The sequence below is a fragment of the Rosa chinensis genome, chromosome 2 (assembly GCF_002994745.2).
Source record: "Rosa chinensis cultivar Old Blush chromosome 2, RchiOBHm-V2, whole genome shotgun sequence".
Taxonomy (NCBI): domain Eukaryota; kingdom Viridiplantae; phylum Streptophyta; class Magnoliopsida; order Rosales; family Rosaceae; genus Rosa; species Rosa chinensis.
The window spans coordinates 19253947-19273654 of record NC_037089.1 but is presented as its reverse complement, the minus strand read 5'-3'; the positions used below and the strand labels follow the sequence as shown (position 1 = coordinate 19273654).

Below are 19708 nucleotides of genomic sequence, written 5' to 3'. Positions count from 1 at the left end.
AGAAGCCAGATGAAAAAGAATAAAAAAAAAAAAAGACGAACTACAAAAGAAAAACTCATAGAAAATTCAGCATAATTGTCATCTCTTTTTGCTTATTTTTTTCTTGCAAACTACTTTGAAGATCTTTTTTGCAAAATATCACAATAGCGAAACGTCAGCTATCAGTCACAGTCCTGCAACGCATTGTGAAAAAAAAATCTTGCGATGGTTTTTTTTTTTTTTCCCTAGTCAACTACGTAAAACTTTTTCTACACAAAACAAAATGCCTACTCTTCCTAAATTTCTAGTAGGGTAGCATATTGATCCACCAAATTGTTATGATCATCCCCATTATATATAACTAACATACTAAACTAATAAATAAAAATAATAAAAGTATTTTCCATTTTTAACAATTATTACGAAGAGAATGACAGTCTGCAAGTGAGAATCAACTTTGGGGTGGTGGTGGAAATAAATGGATGATGACGTGGATGTTATAAATAAAAAGGTTCCACGTTCATATCCTTCGTCGTCCATTTGTTATTTATTTATTTTTTTTAATTGTTTTACCTTTCTCTTTCGTTGAGGCCGAGGCAGAAGGCAAGGCACATATTCCATTAATGTTTCCACTTCCCGCCTACTATTACGTACTGTCGTCTGCCGTTGGATCCTGGGTCGTACCTGCTTTTACTGCTTCTTAATCATTGTTTAATTAGTCCCCAAGCTACGTACATATTGAGATCCTCTACGAGTGCGACCACTGGACCATTTTTCAGTGGTCCATGGAGGAACCCCACGTGTAATCTTGATGGAATATTTCACGATGTTCTGTTGGTATTGGTAGATGGGTTTACCAGAAGTCTACTGATGATACTGAACTAGAAAAAACAAAAATTAATTTATGACATTACGTTCATAATTCATCCTGGCATAAAGTATAAACTAGAAAGTAGAAACTGTTGGTGATAAATACAATCATTTAATATATTCACATTTTGTCCCCAAAAAATATATATATATATATATATATATATATTAATTCACATGAAATAATATTTGTTTTTGGTCGGCTACATAACGTAAATTCGGTTTGGACTTGGGTCTTGGGAGGTAAAGGCCCAAGTAACACGTAGTTTCGCATGGCGTAAACTAACACATTGGTATAAATTCTTACTGTTAAATCTAATACAAAAGTAAATTTAAGTTATATCGTCTAATGGGTGAGTAATATTATTCTTCAGTTGAAGTTTGGAAAAACACTCTAATACGAAAAAAATTGGGAAAGATTTTGACATACTCATTTCGAACCAACCGTTTATAAAGTTTATTTTTTATTTAAAATTAGAGATTTTAAGTTTTAGTGTGCTTTTTGAGTTTACAATTAAACTTCGTTTGGTTCGTGGAAAATAAGTATCGGCTATTGTCACCCTATCATTTTTTTTGTTCACCCTACTTGCTAATTGCACCCTACATTTTAATTTCAATTATTTAATTTACTTATCTAACTAATTTCTGTTTCTATAAACATCTTTATATAACATATACAATTAAAAAGAAATTAACGAAAATCTCTTATTTAATTTATACCAATAAAAAAAAACTAAAATTTATTAAAGTTTTCTTATAAAATCATAATCTGATTTACTTCCATTTTTTTTCTTTTGGTTTCAATTTTCATCTATTTCAACCATGTCAAAGCTCTTTAAGTTAACAACTATAAGTAATGAACATGTAATGTCAAAATACAACCCTATTAAAAGGAATAGAGAGAGAAAACCCTAAAGAGAGAAACTAGAGACGTCGTAGTCAGAGTGCACGCCTGTCCGGCTGCGCCTTGGAGTTGGCCTCAAGCCTCGCCGGTGCACGATTAGTGCGAGCGGACGAGCTGTAATGTTGTTAAGCGTATCCGGTGATCGGAGGCTAGACACAGCTTTGGTTCATCTTTCTCGGTGGAAGTTAACCGCATCTGGGGCCACGGCATGGTTAAAGGCTGCGATTGAAGGAGGGTTGTCTCTCTGCCGGATCAAAGCGGTGTCGTGGGGCGATTTGTGGAAGGCGGGCGGGGATCGATGTCTTGATTTTTTTTGGGGGGGGGGGGGGGGAAGGCTAAGACATGTTGGTGGAGTCGCGACTCGATGACGGTCTTAGAGGTGGGGCAGTCGGATTGGTGCAGACGCCGACTTGGGCCGGGAGGGTTGGTTCACATGCTGACTTGGTCTTCTGGGCTTGGATATGGCCTGTGGGCCTGATCTGGGTTGGAGGTTGGGTTTGGGTTCAATGCTTGGGCCCAGATCATGTTGTTTTTTATTTTATAGTTATTACTTATTTATGTTGTTTAATTTTGCTGCACATTTTGCGAGTAGTAAGTCCCTGCATTAATTGTGTAGGGATAGTCAGGCTTTGTGCCTGTATGTGCACCCAAAGTGCCTTGTTTTCTCTAGGTAGGCGGCGAGTTCCTTACTTCGTCAAATGGTCGCCACCTCCTAGTGGCAGGGTGAAGCAAAGTGTCGTTAGATTTATCCTCCGAGGTCAACATAGTAAGAAAGCTGTGCGTATGGTAATTATCCTATGTTGTAATTAGGCCACATATCGAATTATTTTTCCGTTATGTGACTACTATGTCAAAGCAAATAGAGTCACCAGTAGAGCGCTCTTTGCTAGTTAGTGCCTAGTTAAATACAGTTATTTGGTAGAGACTTATGATAGTATTTCAGGGGCTAAATGCCCCCCCCCCCCCCCCCCCCAAAAAAAAATTGTATTCAACAGTTTCATTAATCAAGGCTTGAGGGCAGCCGCACCAGCCATTTATTAAAAATAATAATAATAAAAACAACAACTACTATAAGTAATGAAGAAGTGACTGATTTTTTTGTTCTCTTTCGTGTTTTAGATTTTTATTTTCGTTGTTCACAAAGGGCATTACAAAGATTTTTATGAAGTTAACACTAATGCTTTTGTGAATTGAATAACGAATTAAAAATGAGGGAACAAAAAGACAACAAAAAAGTAATAAATTGAAATTTGGGTGGAGAAGATGAAGATTAATGTTATTCAATGAGAAATTAAGTAATCTTTGTATTTAATTAATTAGTTATATATTTAATTTTCCTTACAAATTTGGATTTTAGAAAATTAGTGTACATATTAGTCATTTTGTACTTGAGTAATATTGTCATTTAATAATTCAAATGTTTGTAGATAGAACTAAGAAAATAGTAGGATGACAATAGCCACACCCAAGTTGTTCTTTTCTTGCATTTGAGATGCAAAAGGAAATGAACTACTTTCCTGAAGCAAAGGAAAATATGAGAGAAAATGGTTCATTCCATACTTCAAATGAATCACTTTCCCCCATTTTTTTTCTTTCAATTATTACTCATAATACATTGTTTTATTGCATTAATTACAAATTGTTTAAGAACTTTTCGGATAACTTTCCTTATGTTACCAATTATTGAAGTTGAAAGTTTTTTTGAAATTTCATTTCTTTATTTATAGAAAAGACAAAGAAATAACTTTTCTTTCTGCGAATCAAACTAGGTTTTATTATTTGTTCTAGTGCTATTATCAGTTGAACAAGTGAAGCTGGTTATGTAATAGCTTTTTCCCTTCCGCTCAGAAAATTAAGAGATCACAAATTCTTATAACAAATTATCTCTATTAAACCAGTCAATATTGCATGAGGTAATTTCTAAGAGCAAGTTTGCCCGTTGGGTCACCAGGTCACCCACTATTCACTGTTTTTTAGTGTTAATTTCCACCCTCTGGGTCACGGGCATAGTTTTCATGGTGACTTGGGTCACCAGGTCACTTTGCAGATCATGATGGTGACCCAAAAGTGACTCCGGGTGACCCAGGACACAAAATACACTGTGCCCGTGACCCAGATTGTGAAATTAACACTAAAAAGTAGTAAATAATAGGTGACCTGGTGACCCAATGGGTGAACATGCTCTAATGGTTTTACACCTAATCTATGACAAACGTCTTTTTTGAGAATGATTTTTTAGGACAAAGCTATGAGGGCCAAGTTAGCGTTTTGTTCTTTGTGCTTTTGCTAGTTTCTTTTTCTCATAGATTGATCCACCGACCCTCCCCTATTTGTCCCTTTTTTTGTTGGGGGACATGCACACGCCCAAGGGCATAATGCTTTATCACTTTTTCTTCTTTCTTTTTAAAAAGAAAAATTTATTTGTAGGCCAATATTATCCTCCTCGTATAAATATAAATGTGGTTGTTAAATAAAATACTTCATCCTTAAGGTTTTGTCAATGCTCCCAATGTCCAAATCTCCACATGTCTAAAGGCTGTCAAATTGGTCCTTTAAATCTCACAATAAGATCCGTTACAGCTTTGCTTTTATTTAAGACTCCCTTGTTTACCTTGCTTAATCTACCAACTCTTTTACCCCTTCAATATATGAAAATTATTCTATACACCGACGGTACAAGTGACCCAACACTTATAAAATAAGCTCAATACTTTATATTTATTATCAACTTTATTTTGAATAAATAAAAAGTGTATTTAATGTAATCTAACCATTTATTTATGTTGGTGCAAGTGCACGTCGGTACTCTGAATTCTCCTCCTTCAATATACTATTTACCAAGGTAAATCATTAACCATTTAGCCTTTCCGCTTCTTTACTAAAGGTTTCGTTGAAGCTCCCATAGAATCACAGCATTGATGAAGCCTCTGTCGGCCGCTTTTATCACCCTCATCAAATTGAACTCATTGAAGGTTATTAGGTTTCTATAGTCAATGTTCTTGAGTTTCTTTAAGGTCACGTTTGGTTCGCGGAAATAAAACATCTTGTTCCTTTTCTGCGTTTGGGATGCAAAAGGAAATAAAATCATTTCCTGAAGGAAGGGAAAATAAGAGGGAAAGTGGTTCCTTCCAAATCTCAAAGGAATCACAACATATTATTTTATTATATTATTTATAAACTTTTTAACAACTTTCTTGATAACTTTTCTTACGTTATCAAACATCGGAATGAAAAGTTGTTGAGAAATTTCTTCAGAAAAAATTGTGTCTTCCACAATGGAATATGATAAGTGATATTTCGAGTAAGTGTTTACATAATCTTCTTCTGTCCAAAGATATGATTCATCGAAATAATGAGTCACTATTGATATCGACACATTTGAGATCGCCAAATGTTTGGGAGTTCCTCTATTCAATCATTTTCCTTCTTCTTATTGCTGGATATCTCGTTCGTACACATCTTCTCTTTGTTTCTCGGGTCTATAGTGAGTTACTGACAGAGTTCGAAAGAGTCAAATCTTTGATGATTCCATCATACATGATTCATTTCCCTTTCCATGGAAAAGATAAAGGAATTATTTTCCTTTCCGTAAATCAAACGAGGCCTAAGTGCATATTTTAAGTTTAGTTTCAAGTTTCTTTTGCCCCTCCTTCAATGTCTCTTTTAGTCTTTTTCAATCGTTTAGTTTGGTTTAATAGATTATGCAACAGTCGTATTTGAACTAAAGAAAAAGTACTATGCATGTATTCACAAGATATTACTATTTTGCTTTGAATTTTAGTCAATGTAGGTTTAAATCAAGTTGCGAAGCAAGAAACAGCACGCAGGGACAAAATCGACTTTTCATCCATGGCCGGCTCGGCTGGAGCCGTCACTGTTCATAAGCCAATGAACCGTGCCTTGAGAAATAGTATATAGTAATTTTAAATATTTAATTATGAAGTGACGTTGAATTGATTTTTTTTTTTTTAAAGGTGACGTTGAATTGATTTTGCTGCATTAATATTTGCGTTCATGGTTACGATTATATATTCAAAACAAAATTCTTACTCGATCATATAATCTTAGAATGATGCAGAAAGGTGCAAATTGACTTCCCGCGAGTATAGGAACATGGTGATCGTGAGGTTGCCTGTTATTGATAACTTTAATACAAGTTTTATAAGTAAAATGCTTTCTTGTTAAGGTGTTATAGGGATCTAAAACAACCATTACCATGTGTCTACATGAGACTAAACCGTTAACAATAATATAATCAACCCAATTAACTATAGTAAAAACTTTGTCATTGGGTACATATGACTGTTGTCTAGCACGATAAGCCACCGCATGCATATCATCGAATAGAACATATTCTTCTGTCAGTTCTATGATACCTCCATTTTTTTACTCAAAGTACCGTGTAACGTTAATAAACATGATCCCATCAACTACTAAAAACAGCATAAAATGTCACCATCGATATGCATAAAAGTAACTACAACAACTTCTTCATATTTTGATTTTTCTCTATTTTAGGGAAAAATGAGTCTCTTTTGCTCCGATAGATTCCCTAACTATCCCCATTTTAGAGATAGTGAGGAAAGAGAAAACGAAATTTCCTAAATTTACAGCAATCTCTAAAATTTTAAGAAAAATTATGGAGATTTTAGAGATTGCTGTAAAATAGAGAATCCGTTAGAGTTGGGGATTAAAAATTGCTTAAAGTTTTGACTTTTGCTTCCATATAATACAAAAATTATAGGGATGCTGTTGGATTTGCTCTAAATATATACGTTATCTTCAAATTTTTACAGTATCTCAAGAACTCTAGGTATTGGATATATTCTGCCGCTAAGCTTATAAGATTTATTCATTTATTTATTATTATTATTATTATTATTATTATTATTATTATTATTATTATTATTATTATTATTATTATTATTTTAAGAATGTTTACACCATTTTAAAAGTGCATATGTCGTTTTTTTTAATATATATTTTCAACCTTTATCCCACCCTACCCTATATATGTCAGTGATAATTGAATCCATGACCTTTACAATAAATTTACCAACAGGTCATAGCTTACTGACAAAGTGCATACGTCGTTATTTTGATAGCTACACATTAAGTTTCAATAAGGGTGCGTAAGGATGACAAAAATCCCCAGAGGGGCAAAGCTCCATACCCGCCCCTAATGGGGGGAGAATTCGGGGACAAATGGGGATTCCCAATCCCCGCTATCTAAGATTGGGGATGGGGCGGGGATGGTATTGTGATCCCTAGGGCTGTTAATGGGTCGTGTCGGGTTGGGTTCGTGTCGGGTCAAGGTATTTATCGTGTCGTAAGATACAAACTCAAACCCAACCCATTTAATAATCGTGTCAAAAATTTAAACTCAAACCCAACCTATTTATTAAACGGGTTACCCATTTCCAACCCGTTTAACCCATTTAACAAATATGTTGTGTCGTGTTAGACAAAATGACCCATTTAAGTAACAATGTGACCCATTTAAGTAACAATGTGACCCATTTAACTAAAAAAATGCATAAATTGATTAAATTCACTAAAAAATCCACAAGAAGAAGGATATAAATAATTATATATATTCATAAATAATTAGATCCGATACTTATAAAGCAAAATATTTCAAATTGTCTAATCCTATGATCAAATACTCCCAACATCTAAACTTTCAAGAACAAGTAGCATAATCGGGTTATACGAGTTCATTTCGTGTTGGCGGGTTGACCCGTAGCCGACCCATTTATTAAATGGGTCACGGCGGGTTGACCCACGGCTGACCCGCTTTTTAATCGTGCAGGTTCAACCCGCTTTATTTCGTGCAGGTTTCGAGTCGTGTTATCGGGTCGTGTCGGAATTGACAGCCCTAGTGATCCCTATACCCAAACCCGCCCCAATAATATATACATATATTTAACTTATATATATATTTTTTATAATTTTTTTTATAATATAAATCACAAATATATACATTTACTACTTTACTTTAATGGTTACACTTTTACTTTAATGTGTTTTGACTTTTGCACTCACTGAATTATGATTTATGAATTTAATCACATTTTAAATTTATTTATTGTAGATTTTGATTTTAAAAAAGGCAATATGAGAAAAAATTATTTTATTTATTAAATTCTTATTGGGGATTTGGGGCGGGTTTGGAGGTTTAGTCCCCAATGGGGATGAGGACGGGGAATCCCCAATATCAGTGGTGTTCACCTGGTCAGTTGCTGACCAAAGAATTTATGCTCAACAACCCTTAGATTTACATCTAAGGGTGGAAAACAAAACACCTCAACTTAATAATAATTTTCTCTGCCCTTGAACATTATTTTCTTGGTCAATAACTGACCAGGTGAACATTTTTGTTCCTAATATATTTTTGTTGGGGATTGAGGCGAGGATGGGGGTAGAAAATGACCTCGGGGATGGGGAATGTATTGTGATCCCTATCCCCAACCCACTCCATTGCCATCCCTAAGGGTGGGGCTATTACCACCCTGCTATTTTCTTTGTTCACCCTACAAATATGTGAATTATTGAAAGACTATATTATCCAAATATAAAATTACAAATAAGTACACTAATTTTCTAAAGCCAATTAATCTGTAAGGAAAACTAAATACATAGTTAATTAATTAAATACAAAACTACTTAATTTCTCATCGAATAACATTAGTCTTCATCTTCTCCACTCAAATTTGAATTTATTACTATTTTTCTGTCTTTTTGGTGCATCTTCATCGTTAATTCATTATTCAATTCACAAAACCATTAGTGTTAACTTCATCAAAAAATTTTAATATCCTTTATGAACACCGAAAATAAAAATTTAAAACACGAAAAGAAAAAAAAACAATCTCTTCTTTCATTGCTCATAGCTGTTAATTTACTAATTTTTTGATATAGATTAAAATAGACGAACATTAAAACTGAATTTAAAAATTTTAAAAATGGAAGTAAATCAAATTATGATTTTATTAAGAAACTTTAATATCTGTTATTTTTTTAATTGATATAAAGTAAATGAGAGATTTTCATTAAAAAAAATTTCTATTTTAATTGAATATGTCATATAAAGATATTTCTGGAAAGAGAAATGGGTTAGAGAAGAAAATTTAATAATTGAAATTAAAATGCAGGGTGTAATGAACAAGTAGGGTGAACAAAGAAAATAATAGGGTGACAATAGCCGCACCCTTTCAATAATCATAAATTCTTTTAGGTTTCTCATTGAAAATTAATTTGTAAATTTTCAATTATGTTGAATATTGTTTAATAATACAAAATGGTAAAAAATTACAAATAATTAGATAAAACATTACAAATAATTAGATAAAACATTACAATTAATTAGATAAAACATTACACAGTTTCCGATTTGACTAAAAACCTACATGAACATATTTGAAGAAAATTTATGTTGAATATTATTTAATAATACAAAATGGTAAAACATTACAAATAATTAGATAAAACATTACACAGTTTCCAATTTGACTAAAAACCTGCATGAACATATTTTAAGAAAAAGATATAAAATCTTAATTATATTAGCATGTACATACAAAGGAATTTGCTTCTCACATAATGTAAACAGTTGTGAATTTAGGATAGGACCAAAGGACAGTGCTCAAATCAAATATAATTATGTTTTTTTTTTTCGACAAAATCAAATATAATTATGTTGCAAAAAGGACAAATACACCAATTAATTGGCTCTAATAGTCTCTATGAGATACTATTGACCGACAGTTTCACTTGGTGTTTGAGTTTATCAATCTCAATAATGGTCTTTGGTCATATTAAATTGCTAATTACTTTATAATCATATTAGGTCGGGTAGTGGCCAACCTTTAAATCATTGAAAAGGTTCATCAAAAACCCTAGTAGCAAGTGCGTAATGTGAAATGTGGTTGTGACAGCAAAGACCAAACAAGACAGTGAATAATCCAAGTCAATTAGTAGTTGTAGGATGTGATTGAGAGGCTGCTTCAGTGTGATTTCTTGGCTTCTTTGGGTCCTACTGTCTTGGAAGCAATATTTAGCTTGTAATGGCTTCGCTAATAAACCATTGGGGCATTATAATAAAGAATTTGAGAAGAAGGCAATATTGAATAATTTTAGATTTGAAAAGTAATAATGGTGGGGTTTGAGAAAAAAAATTGTGTAGGAGTTGGCTGACAATGCTGAGTGATAGAAAATATTCGTATGTGTCAAATCATTTTAACTATGTAATGATATTCGACAATGTTAAATATTAGTTTTTTTTTATTTTTTGAATAAAGGGCTGCTGCGGCTGTTTTCAAGTCTTTATTAATGAAATTGTCGAATATAAGGAGGGGGTCATATGAGCATAAACCTCTGATTACAATAAGCATCCAGAGTGTTTTCCGAAATAATATCAGAAATCTCTACAGAAGACATGTATTCTAATAAGCACCAACTAGCAAAGAGTGCACTATTGGTTACTCCATTTATTTGACATAACAGTGACATAACGGAAAGATAACTCGATATGTAACCCGATTACAACATAACATAATTACCATAAGCACAACTTTCCTACTATGTTGCCATCGGAAGATAGATTTAACGACAATTAGTCTCACCCTGCTATCAGACGGTAGTGACCATTTGACGAAGCAAAAAATTCGCCATCTACTTAGAGCAGACAAGGAGTTACTTTTCTTAATTTGAAGAAGATTTATCAAGTTAAAGAATTTAATAGTCTCTTTTAACTAAATTACTCGACATGCATTTTTTTTTTTTTAGTTTTTTTTTTATTTTGCGCCAATTTGAGGACCCAAATTTCTAGGAAGACAAACCAAGTTCGCAAGGCATGTTGGTAGATATCCCAATCTTGGGTCACTATGGGTGGAGAGGTTCTAATCTCATAAACCAAGTCAGGGATCTAGCTTTGCTTCATGTCCATGCAAACAGAAATTAAAGTGGATGACAGTAGAGAAATCAGAAATGGAGGCAAAATTAGTATTCCACTAATAATACGAAAAACATGAACACTAATCATTGACAAATTGGCTAAACATACACGCCAAGTATGTCCCGATACCATCTTTTCTTTCGATTAGGCACACACATTATTAGAGTTCGTTGTGATAGATTGGTTCTCAAGATTTGCACTTGCAATGCTAATTATTGCAATATTCATAATGCCTTTTCACAAACACACTTCGTGATCATTTTGGCAAGTAGCTAGCTAGCTATACCTGCTGGTCTCCAACACTTTATAACTTGGTTAAAGTCGGTTGACGGGTCTGATCATGCACTTTTATGACTTCCCCATACACCACAAATGTCTCTATTTTCTTCCTCATTTTAGCCACATCAACATGCCAATGGAGATGGAGTTTTACCAAATTATCTGGGCACTATTGTGTTTGGTTCCTTTCATATATCCACGAATGGCTCATTCCTTGCGATGATTCTATTCTAGCCACTTTATCAACACGGCTCGATACGGTTGGGGGCTAACTAGCGCTCCCCTTGTTTTATGTTACAAGCCAAAGATGATCGATGTTTGTAAAATGTTATATCTGCATAATGTTGACATTGGTTACTTTTATTAGTTTTGTAGTTCTGGGCAGTATTACATCTTGATCATTTCCATACTTTCTTTGTACTGCAATGCTGCATGATCGATCATATTGACAATCAACAATGGGCTATCAATCGTAGTAACACTTAAGATGCCTAGATGGACATACTGTTTTCTTTAATGAGTTGGCCCGTGTCTCGGTAGTATAGTTACACCGTTATTGGAAAGAGGTTGGGACCAAACTTAGGCTCAATGTTAAATCAACATGAATGAGTTGTGTGAGTTTATTGTTTTTGGTCACTGTTGTGTGAGCTGGAAACTACCCAAACTGATTAATTTTGGGCCCGAGAGCTTCATGACCTCAAAAGTTTGATGATTGGACCCAATCAAGTAGATCTATTGAGTTGCAGGTCATTTCTGAAGGGCTAATATGGCCCATCCATCTTCACTTCGATTTTTTTTTTCTTAGCGGTTTGATTTCTTTCTTATTTTGAGAGGATCTATTTATACCTCCAAAATAACCATTTGGACCTATTTTTTTTTTCTCAAATGATAATTGAATTTGTCAACTCACGTCAAATTACTAATTAGGATACAAAAGAATGAAATCTCTTCTTCCCATAATAATAAATAGGAATCTATGGTTTGTCACAACATAACGCCATCATCACAAGGATCAACAGCCTTGAACTTCTTGGGTTGAGCGGCTTATTGAGGATAGTTGCATATGTGGTATATGTTATTGTGGTTGAAACTCTCTTGCTCCGAAACCATGTTAAATATTTCTAAGGCATATTGTGGATCTATCTAACGTTTGATTATATTGATGACAGCATCGTGAAAAATATATTTGGATTTCCTCCTAGCTTCTATCCATGTGGTTGTGGTTTCGGAGGGGGATCTAGTTTGTGAGCATTGAATTTTGATAACTAAAGAAGAGAGATCCATGAAACAGATGATGAGATTGTTGAAGGAGGGGAAGTGAACCAACGCCACCAACTAAAATGAACTCTTCTTAGATTCATGAAAATTGCAACTGTTTTGACGGCCCTGCTGTCAAAGCAAAAAACTTCAATCTTAGCTGCATGTAAGAACAAAGCGGCGAGCCTCTCTCATTTCAAAATAAGAAGCAATTTTGCTCCTAATGCCTAGTGGCCCATAATCTAAGAATCCCAATTTGGGATCATCACGAATCCTAAGCTGCATACTTCGAGGACTTTGATTCATGGTCAAGGATTCCGAGGCTATCATATTAAAAAAAAAAAATTATTGATTTTATTGGACGATGGCCATTGTGGGAAAGTTAGGCAGGTGTAGATAGCATACTGATTATTTGTAAAAGTAAGTTGGAGGTTTGTTAAGTGGAGAGGTTCAAATGCTAATTTTAGAGGTATAAATAGAAACTCCATTTTGTTATTTCAAAGATGAGGCATTTTCATGAGAGAGTATTCAGTGTATTAATGTACACTTGCATCAATATGAATGGATGACTGGATAACATTAAGTATATTTTTGTTATTATTAAAAAAACTTATTTATATATATATCAATGGATGAAATTTACTAGATCGAAGAATTTTTCAATTTCACTTAATTTCACAGATTTAATACCATTCTTTTGCTCGATGCTTGTAATGCTAGATTTGTTTGCCTTTATTAATGCATTGCTCGTTTAATTTGATGAAAGAGATACAAGAAACCATGAACTTGCTCCTTGATTATCACTACTGCAACAAAATTACGGGAACTTAAACTACCACACTGGATTAAAATTACTACGTTATAAACTTTAATTGGTAACGCTAGAACATTCGGTTCATGAAATGCATCAGCACAAAGGTAAATTCCAACGGTAAGTCATTCAATCACTATTTTGCCTGATCAACAAGGAGAAGCAAAGAAAAGTCCTTGCCAGTGGTGAATCTCTATCCTTGTGATTAGCTTGGCCCCCAAGCAGGCAGAGCTGCCGGTCCAACTTTTTCAGAAGGGTACCTCAGAAAACCCAGTCCTTTTTGTCCTATACTTTCCTTGTGCCCCCACTCAAACCTGTGAGGCTGTGCCCTCTCTTTTACGGCCAATGTTGACTCCTTGACTGCTACTAATACGACTGCGTTCCACACTAGTTTCTTCCTTCTCGCATATGTGACCGTTGTAACCGTACACTCTCTGTTGGTTTTTGGGCTCTGGGCTTTGGCCAAATTGTCATTGTTGTCCTTTACACTTCCCACACCAGCTTTTGTTATTGTTCCACGCGTCCCAAGAAAGAGCAAGGACAGTTGCCCCTCATTGTAATTTCGATTTCTTGCCCTTCTTGCTAATTGATTCCTACTTCCCCAGACAATGCACTCTAGGATACTCTGCTATGCTTGACAGCTTTTTCCAATTTTCTCTCTTTTATTTTATTTTTTCTTTTTAGCTTTTTATCGGTCAAGTTGGTCCTTCACTATAAGAGGACACTCATTTTTTCACTTTGACTCACTAGTCACTCCAGAGAACACAGAGAGAGAGAGAGAGAGCCAGAGCAATGGTGAAGATGGTGTGGCTTATCTTCTTCCAGCTTCTGTTTCTGGGTCTTTCTGGTAAATAAGCTTCAACCCAGTTTCAACTAATGTTCCATTTTCATGTTTAAGCAATGTTACAGTTATTATCTTTGTGTCTTCCCCTTTTTCCTTTTGATTTTCTACAATGAAGGCCTTTTTTTTACTTGGTATTTGTTTCTCTAATCTCTACAGGTGCAAGGCAAGAATCAGCTCAAGTCCTAACTCTCTCTGAGACATCCCATGAGGTTCTACAAGATTCAACCTACTCTGTGAACCCACCTCCAAAGGTCTCACCTTTCTCTGATGAAACCCTTAAACTGGTGTCTTCTCACTCAGAAACCCTTAAAAAGCTTGGATTTTTGGGGCTCAGGAACATCAATGTTATAGTCACCAACCCAAAGGAGGCAAAACCAAGAACCAGAAAGCTCTCTTCCATTGACCCATTTCCAGCTAGACCAAACCCACTACCCAAAACCTCAGACCCCCCACTCCACTCCTCTGTTGGCTTCTCTGTTCCTGCCAATGTAGCCAAAAACCCTCAACCTCCACAAGCTCAAGTAGCCTCACCAGCACCAGCCCAAACAGCCTCACCTCCAATCCCTGAAACAGCATCACCCCCAGTCGAAATGTCTTTTCCCGAAGCCCCCGAAATCTCTCCTGTTTACCATCAAGCCACCCCTCCCCCTTTTGCTTACGAATTGCCACCGTGTAATCCGAGAGCCCCGGCACCTGGAATTGGGTTTGTGCATAAACTGTGGTGTGTAGCCAAGCCTACTGTTCCGGCAGACACATTGCAGGAGGCTGTCGACTATGCTTGTGGAGCTGGTGGTGCTGATTGCCAGGAGATTATGCCAAGCGGAAACTGCTACTATCCTGAGTCTGTTGTGGCCCATGCTTCGTATGCTTTCAACAGCTACTGGCAGAAGAACAAGAGGAATGGAGGCACTTGCAGCTTTGGTGGCACTGCTATGCTTATCAACAGTGATCCAAGTAAGTTTACTTTCCATTTTCATTATTGGGTTTGCAGAAAGAACCTTACTTATTTTCTGAAACATTTAGTATGATTCCTTCCCATGTTAATGGTTGAGACCCAAGTAAGCCTGTTCCATGTTGATTATTGGGTTTGGACAAGGAGAGCCCTTGCTATAAAATTTAGTATATGATTCCTTACTATGTTAATGAATAAGATCCAAGTAAGCCATTTCCATGTTGAATGTTGGGTCTTCCATTTTTAGGAAAGAGACCCTTGACTCAGTTTCTGAAAGTTTAGTGTAGTAATTCCTTGTTCTGTTTCTGTGAGTTGAGAATTAAGATGGATGAGATCTCATCTCAATCCCTATTTCAACCCCATTTACAGCTTCCATTTGATTATGACTGTCATTATAGAACAGAGTTTCATTTTGTCAGATTTCCAGCAATTTGTTAGTTGTTTAAAAGGTCTACAAATTGTTTGAAGATACCCCCAGTCCTTTTGTTATATTCTGTTAGCTTTTGTAGTTGATGGTCTTCCTTTGCAAATGGCAATGTTGCTTATATGATGATGTTTCTATTGCAGGTTATCAACTATGCCGTTTTGTTATCACCTAAATGCATCAAGATTGGTAGCCGAGTCTAATCATCTGTTCTTATAGGATAGGATTGAATTAGGGGAAATCTGATTCTATGGCGGTCTGTAATTTTGCAACCCTTAATTTTTGGCACTAGTTTACTAGTCTGCATTTGAAGATATTATCTAAGTAGTTATCTCAATGTGGTATCTGTGCTAAACCGACAAGTACTCTTTTGACTTGTAATGCTTTATGATACTCATCTTTGCTATGATTAGAGGGATTCAGCTGCTTAATTGGGAGCTTCCTTTATGTAGATTCTAGACCCACCCTATAATTTGGAAAATGTTAGTAGGAAAGATGTGTTTTTGTTGTGAGAATTGGTAACAAAACCTAATCACTGATATAGTTTGACTACTAGAAATTATTGAGTTGATTAAAGGAGAGAGAACTACAAAAAATCATCAAAAAAATTGGAGATGCAGGGGATCGAACCCTGTGCCTCTCGCATGCAAAGCGAGCGCTCTACCATTTGAGCTACATCCCCATTTGAAATTTAATTACTGTTCACTTCTCCTAATCCGAAAGAGCAAAAGAATGAGTGCGGATCCGTTTGTATCAGAAGCAGAGAGTTGATGCAAGTGGAAAGAGTCAAAGATTTTAGTGCGAAAAAATTATGACGCGTGACAATTAAAGTAGATGACATTTCTTAATTCTTATTCTCTAATTCCCCAGGTAAGACGATCTTCTTTTGTCTCTCTTTTTAGTTAGTTATACATACAAAGGGATTCAAATTTGCTCACCATAATTAATTTTGTGATCTAATTAAAATTTAACACATCACAATTACTTTTCTCTTTCTTCATTATTAAATTCACCATAGTTAACCATAGTTATAGTGTATTACACATGACAACACTCTATTGAGTGGTGGTATCACCACCCAAGTGTTGTGGTGAGCGAATTCAATTCCCATACAAAGAGCAAGGGATGAGGAGAGCTCTTCATATGGTTGGTCTCATCTGTTATTTGGAAAACAGGATATACATTGGCTGTGACTATACTTGAAACCCGATGGGATCAGAATATTTACGTATTGATATATTAAGTAGACTAACTAAATATAGAAGTAGACCGACTTTATGTATTAAATCATCTCTAATCCTTGGCCTAAAGTTCACTTTTTGGACCCTATGTTTTCAAATATCCATCTCCAAGAAGGCAACAATAAGTTGGGTTTATTATCAATTTTTAATTTTGAAGTTTAAGGTTGGTCTACATTTAGATCATGTTGTACATTGCAAGTGGATGGAGATGGTTATAAATTGGGCCACCACATGCAATTGTTGTTGAGTAAATGATAATTTGGCTCGAAACTAACATAGTTGAGCGAATTATAAATATTACTATTTGTGTGATTTATTTTAGACCCTCACTAATAAATCTACAACTTTAGAGAGACGCAATGCTATTGTATTATAAAATCTTCTTCTTCTTTCTTTTTTTCTAACATTTTGAGGAACCCTTTGCAGTCGGTGGAGTAGAGACAGATAAAATCCAGAAAACCCAATTTCCCTCGCACCGTACGGCCGAGACACACCGAGTCTCTTCGGTTTTTACAGCTTTCCCACAGGTTCTCACCGGTTTTCGTTGTCTTGTTTATAGGTTTACGGGTATCTAAAGGTCGTAAACCCAGGAGTGATCCCCAAATATGGAGTCTGCTGCAAAAAAAGGCAATGAAGATAAGGAGAGGGCAACAAAGGTTTATATGTAACCTTATTTTGTCAAACTTTGTTTAATATATTTATCCTTTGCCTGCTGTAGTGATTCTGCTTTGTTTAATTCTAGTTTGCTTATATTTTTATTGAATCTTCGGGTCTTGTTACTCTTTGGCAATCCTACTGTAAGTACTGTTTTATAGTTTTCATTTCTTCAGAGAGTTCTTAATCAATATGTTGCACTCCAGATATTGGGTAGTTACAATTTTCAAATATACTTTTATCTCTCAAATCCTGTTGATATTTTTTTTATTCACTCTTCGTATGATCTACTTGTCAAATTTTGCAGTATCTAATTCCTGTTTGTTATTTCATTAGTGGTAACCTGAGCTATGTGCCCAAATCTAGTTTGATTGAATCCACTTTGAAGGAATTTCTCTGTTTCTTAGGCACCTCTAAAATTTCTGTCGACATAGCTTTGGTTCTTCTTACTACTGTATTTGTATATTTAGGAAATCTTGAGTTTTGGGCAGTCTTAATTTATATTGTACTTGTACATCATTTACTCTTTTAATCCTGCTGTTACTTGATATGCTAGTCAGGATTCATGAATGATTGTGAAACTCTTCGTTTTGTTTCCAAGAATGCAAAAAGTTGCACTGCCAAATCTTCGTTTTATTTCCAAGATAAATTACATTACTTTCTTTGTGTTGCAGACTTATGCTACCTTTTTCATAGTGGCTGCGCTTCTAGCTACCACAACCTTGTATGCAGGTTTCGCCATGCTCCGCCATGTACGGAGTGACTATGGTCCTGCAATTCTAACAAGAAAGGCGGCTTTCATCACGTTTGTTGTAGCATATGCAATAACTCTGATTTCGTCGATTTTTTGTTCCTTCATTGCCTTTCTTTGCTGGATGAACCTAAAGAGGAATGGAGCTTTGAAAAAGTCACAGAAGATGGCTATGTTGTATTACTCGGCTACCAAGTTGGCCCTGATTGCAATGCTTCTTGTCCACATTTCCAGCACCTATGTATTGTACGGTATCAAACTTCTAGGAGTGGTGGAAATGGTAGCATTTTACTTTTTCTGTTGCTTTGCTATCACGTTGACATGAGGTTTATTTCAAACCGCGCATATCAATTGCAAACAGAGCAGAGGTTAGAAATTTGATGTACTGCAGAAATTTACAGAAATATAGGAAGAGCATCAAACAGTTGAGACATTGACTACATTATCTTTTTGCATTACTGGTAGATTGTAGTGGTCTGACATCTGAATAATGTGATGTGTTCACCTTTGTTAGCACAGTAACCAGCTGGTAAACTCAACCTGTCAATGCCTCTACATTTCCCCTTATATATACAATGTGAAGTATTGTCTTATAGGAATGCATGGTCACAGTTTGTATTCCTTTTGTTGCTTTATTGTCATCTTCAAATGAGGTTTAGTCTAGACTGGATATTAATAACAGGAAAAGGCAGGACAACAAATTTGATGTACTGCAGAAATTTAGAGACACAAAACATCAGACACTTGAGATCCCGACTACATATGTCGCATTGTTTATGGATTATAGTGTTCTGAACGTGTTGAGTTCACCTCTTTTAGCAAAGGAACCACTACAGAAACTTGACATGCCAATCCCTATTACTACACAGCAAACATCCAATTTAAGAGGTCATTGATGCTAAATGTGGCCCCAAATTCATCAAACATTTTATTTCCTTGAGGAAGCTTGACGTGGTGATTAAAGTGAACAGAAAACCCATCAATACGTTGCCTCATTTTCCCTTCGGATTGGTTGAGATAACCCTGACTACGATCATGAGAAATGATGTTCCGAGACTAAAATCCTAAACCCTAAACCCTAACTGCCTTTAATAACTAATCAAATTTGAAATCAGGTTTGGATTTCCAAATGCATCGCAGCATGAACAATTGAACATGCATGTCATCTCTCACAAATTGGGACACTGTGCTTGTGTGGGTGAAAAACAAGAGTAAAGTAAAGAGGTCAATCAACAACTAAATCATCATCACTCCAGAGTCAAAAAGCATATAATTTGTACAATGTAAAGATGTAGAGGATCCAGCATTATCTGTAAATAAATTTATTTTATTTTTATAAAAAAAAAAAAAAAATTTGAACTCTCAATGCAGCATCTAGACTTGTTGTATCACTTGTATGACTTGCATCCACCTTTACCTGTTGCTGAACCCTTCAATCTTTTGTATATCGACTTTTACTCCTCGAGGTAGCTAGTCGTTCATGTGCTAGCTTGTTATCATATATTTCTCATTTGAATGCCAGTATGATGGATTTGATACGTGCAATCTCATATTTCTCATGTGAAGATTAGAGTCATGACATCCTCATCTTCGTATAAAATTGATGAATCTCGGTATCTGAGTTTTTTTTCGATTACATCTCTGTATCCGAGTTTCCAGCACCATTAGCTGAGTAGAAATCAGGACCTTCTCTTGTCGGTATCTTACCACATCAAGACAACTAAGGTAGGTGAGACTATCATCATCATTTTGTAAATTGTGTGAAGTACAAGGATTCAGCACACAA

At 35.3% G+C, this 19708-nt stretch overlaps 2 protein-coding genes and 1 non-coding gene across 3 annotated transcripts; 2 read left to right on the top strand and 1 right to left on the bottom strand.

The window, feature by feature from the left end:
• The first annotated feature begins 13717 nt into the window (after window positions 1–13717).
• LOC112187328 (formin-like protein 13) lies at window positions 13718–15707 on the top strand. Its single transcript, XM_024326081.2, has 3 exons — window positions 13718–13903; window positions 14057–14854; window positions 15420–15707. Exons 1-3 carry the CDS (start codon window positions 13849–13851, stop codon window positions 15449–15451), a joined length of 885 nt encoding a protein of 294 aa, XP_024181849.1. The 5' UTR covers window positions 13718–13848; the 3' UTR covers window positions 15452–15707.
• A 178-nt stretch (window positions 15708–15885) lies between these two features.
• Window positions 15886–15958, bottom strand: TRNAA-UGC. The gene has a single exon. It is a non-coding gene; the product is annotated as a tRNA-Ala (tRNA).
• Window positions 15959–16895: 937 nt separating this feature from the next.
• On the top strand, window positions 16896–18499 carry LOC112188440. The gene is made up of 2 exons (XM_024327556.2): window positions 16896–17173; window positions 17846–18499. The coding sequence occupies exons 1-2, from the start codon at window positions 17123–17125 to the stop codon at window positions 18245–18247; spliced, it is 453 nt and encodes a 150-aa protein (XP_024183324.1). The 5' UTR covers window positions 16896–17122; the 3' UTR covers window positions 18248–18499.
• The last annotated feature ends 1209 nt before the right edge of the window (window positions 18500–19708 follow it).

Bases quoted from the DNA above. Each gene is read 5' to 3' on its own strand.
- LOC112187328 (XM_024326081.2), top strand. From the start codon at position 13,849: ATGGTGAAGATGGTGTGGCTTATCTTCTTCCAGCTTCTGTTTCTGGGT. The intron at 13,904-14,056 runs GTAAATAAGCTT...TAATCTCTACAG, and splicing joins TCTGTTTCTGGGTCTTTCTG to GTGCAAGGCAAGAATCAGCT. The intron at 14,855-15,419 runs GTAAGTTTACTT...TTTCTATTGCAG, and splicing joins GCTTATCAACAGTGATCCAA to GTTATCAACTATGCCGTTTT.
- LOC112188440 (XM_024327556.2), top strand. From the start codon at position 17,123: ATGGAGTCTGCTGCAAAAAAAGGCAATGAAGATAAGGAGAGGGCAACA. The intron at 17,174-17,845 runs GTTTATATGTAA...TTTGTGTTGCAG, and splicing joins ATAAGGAGAGGGCAACAAAG to ACTTATGCTACCTTTTTCAT.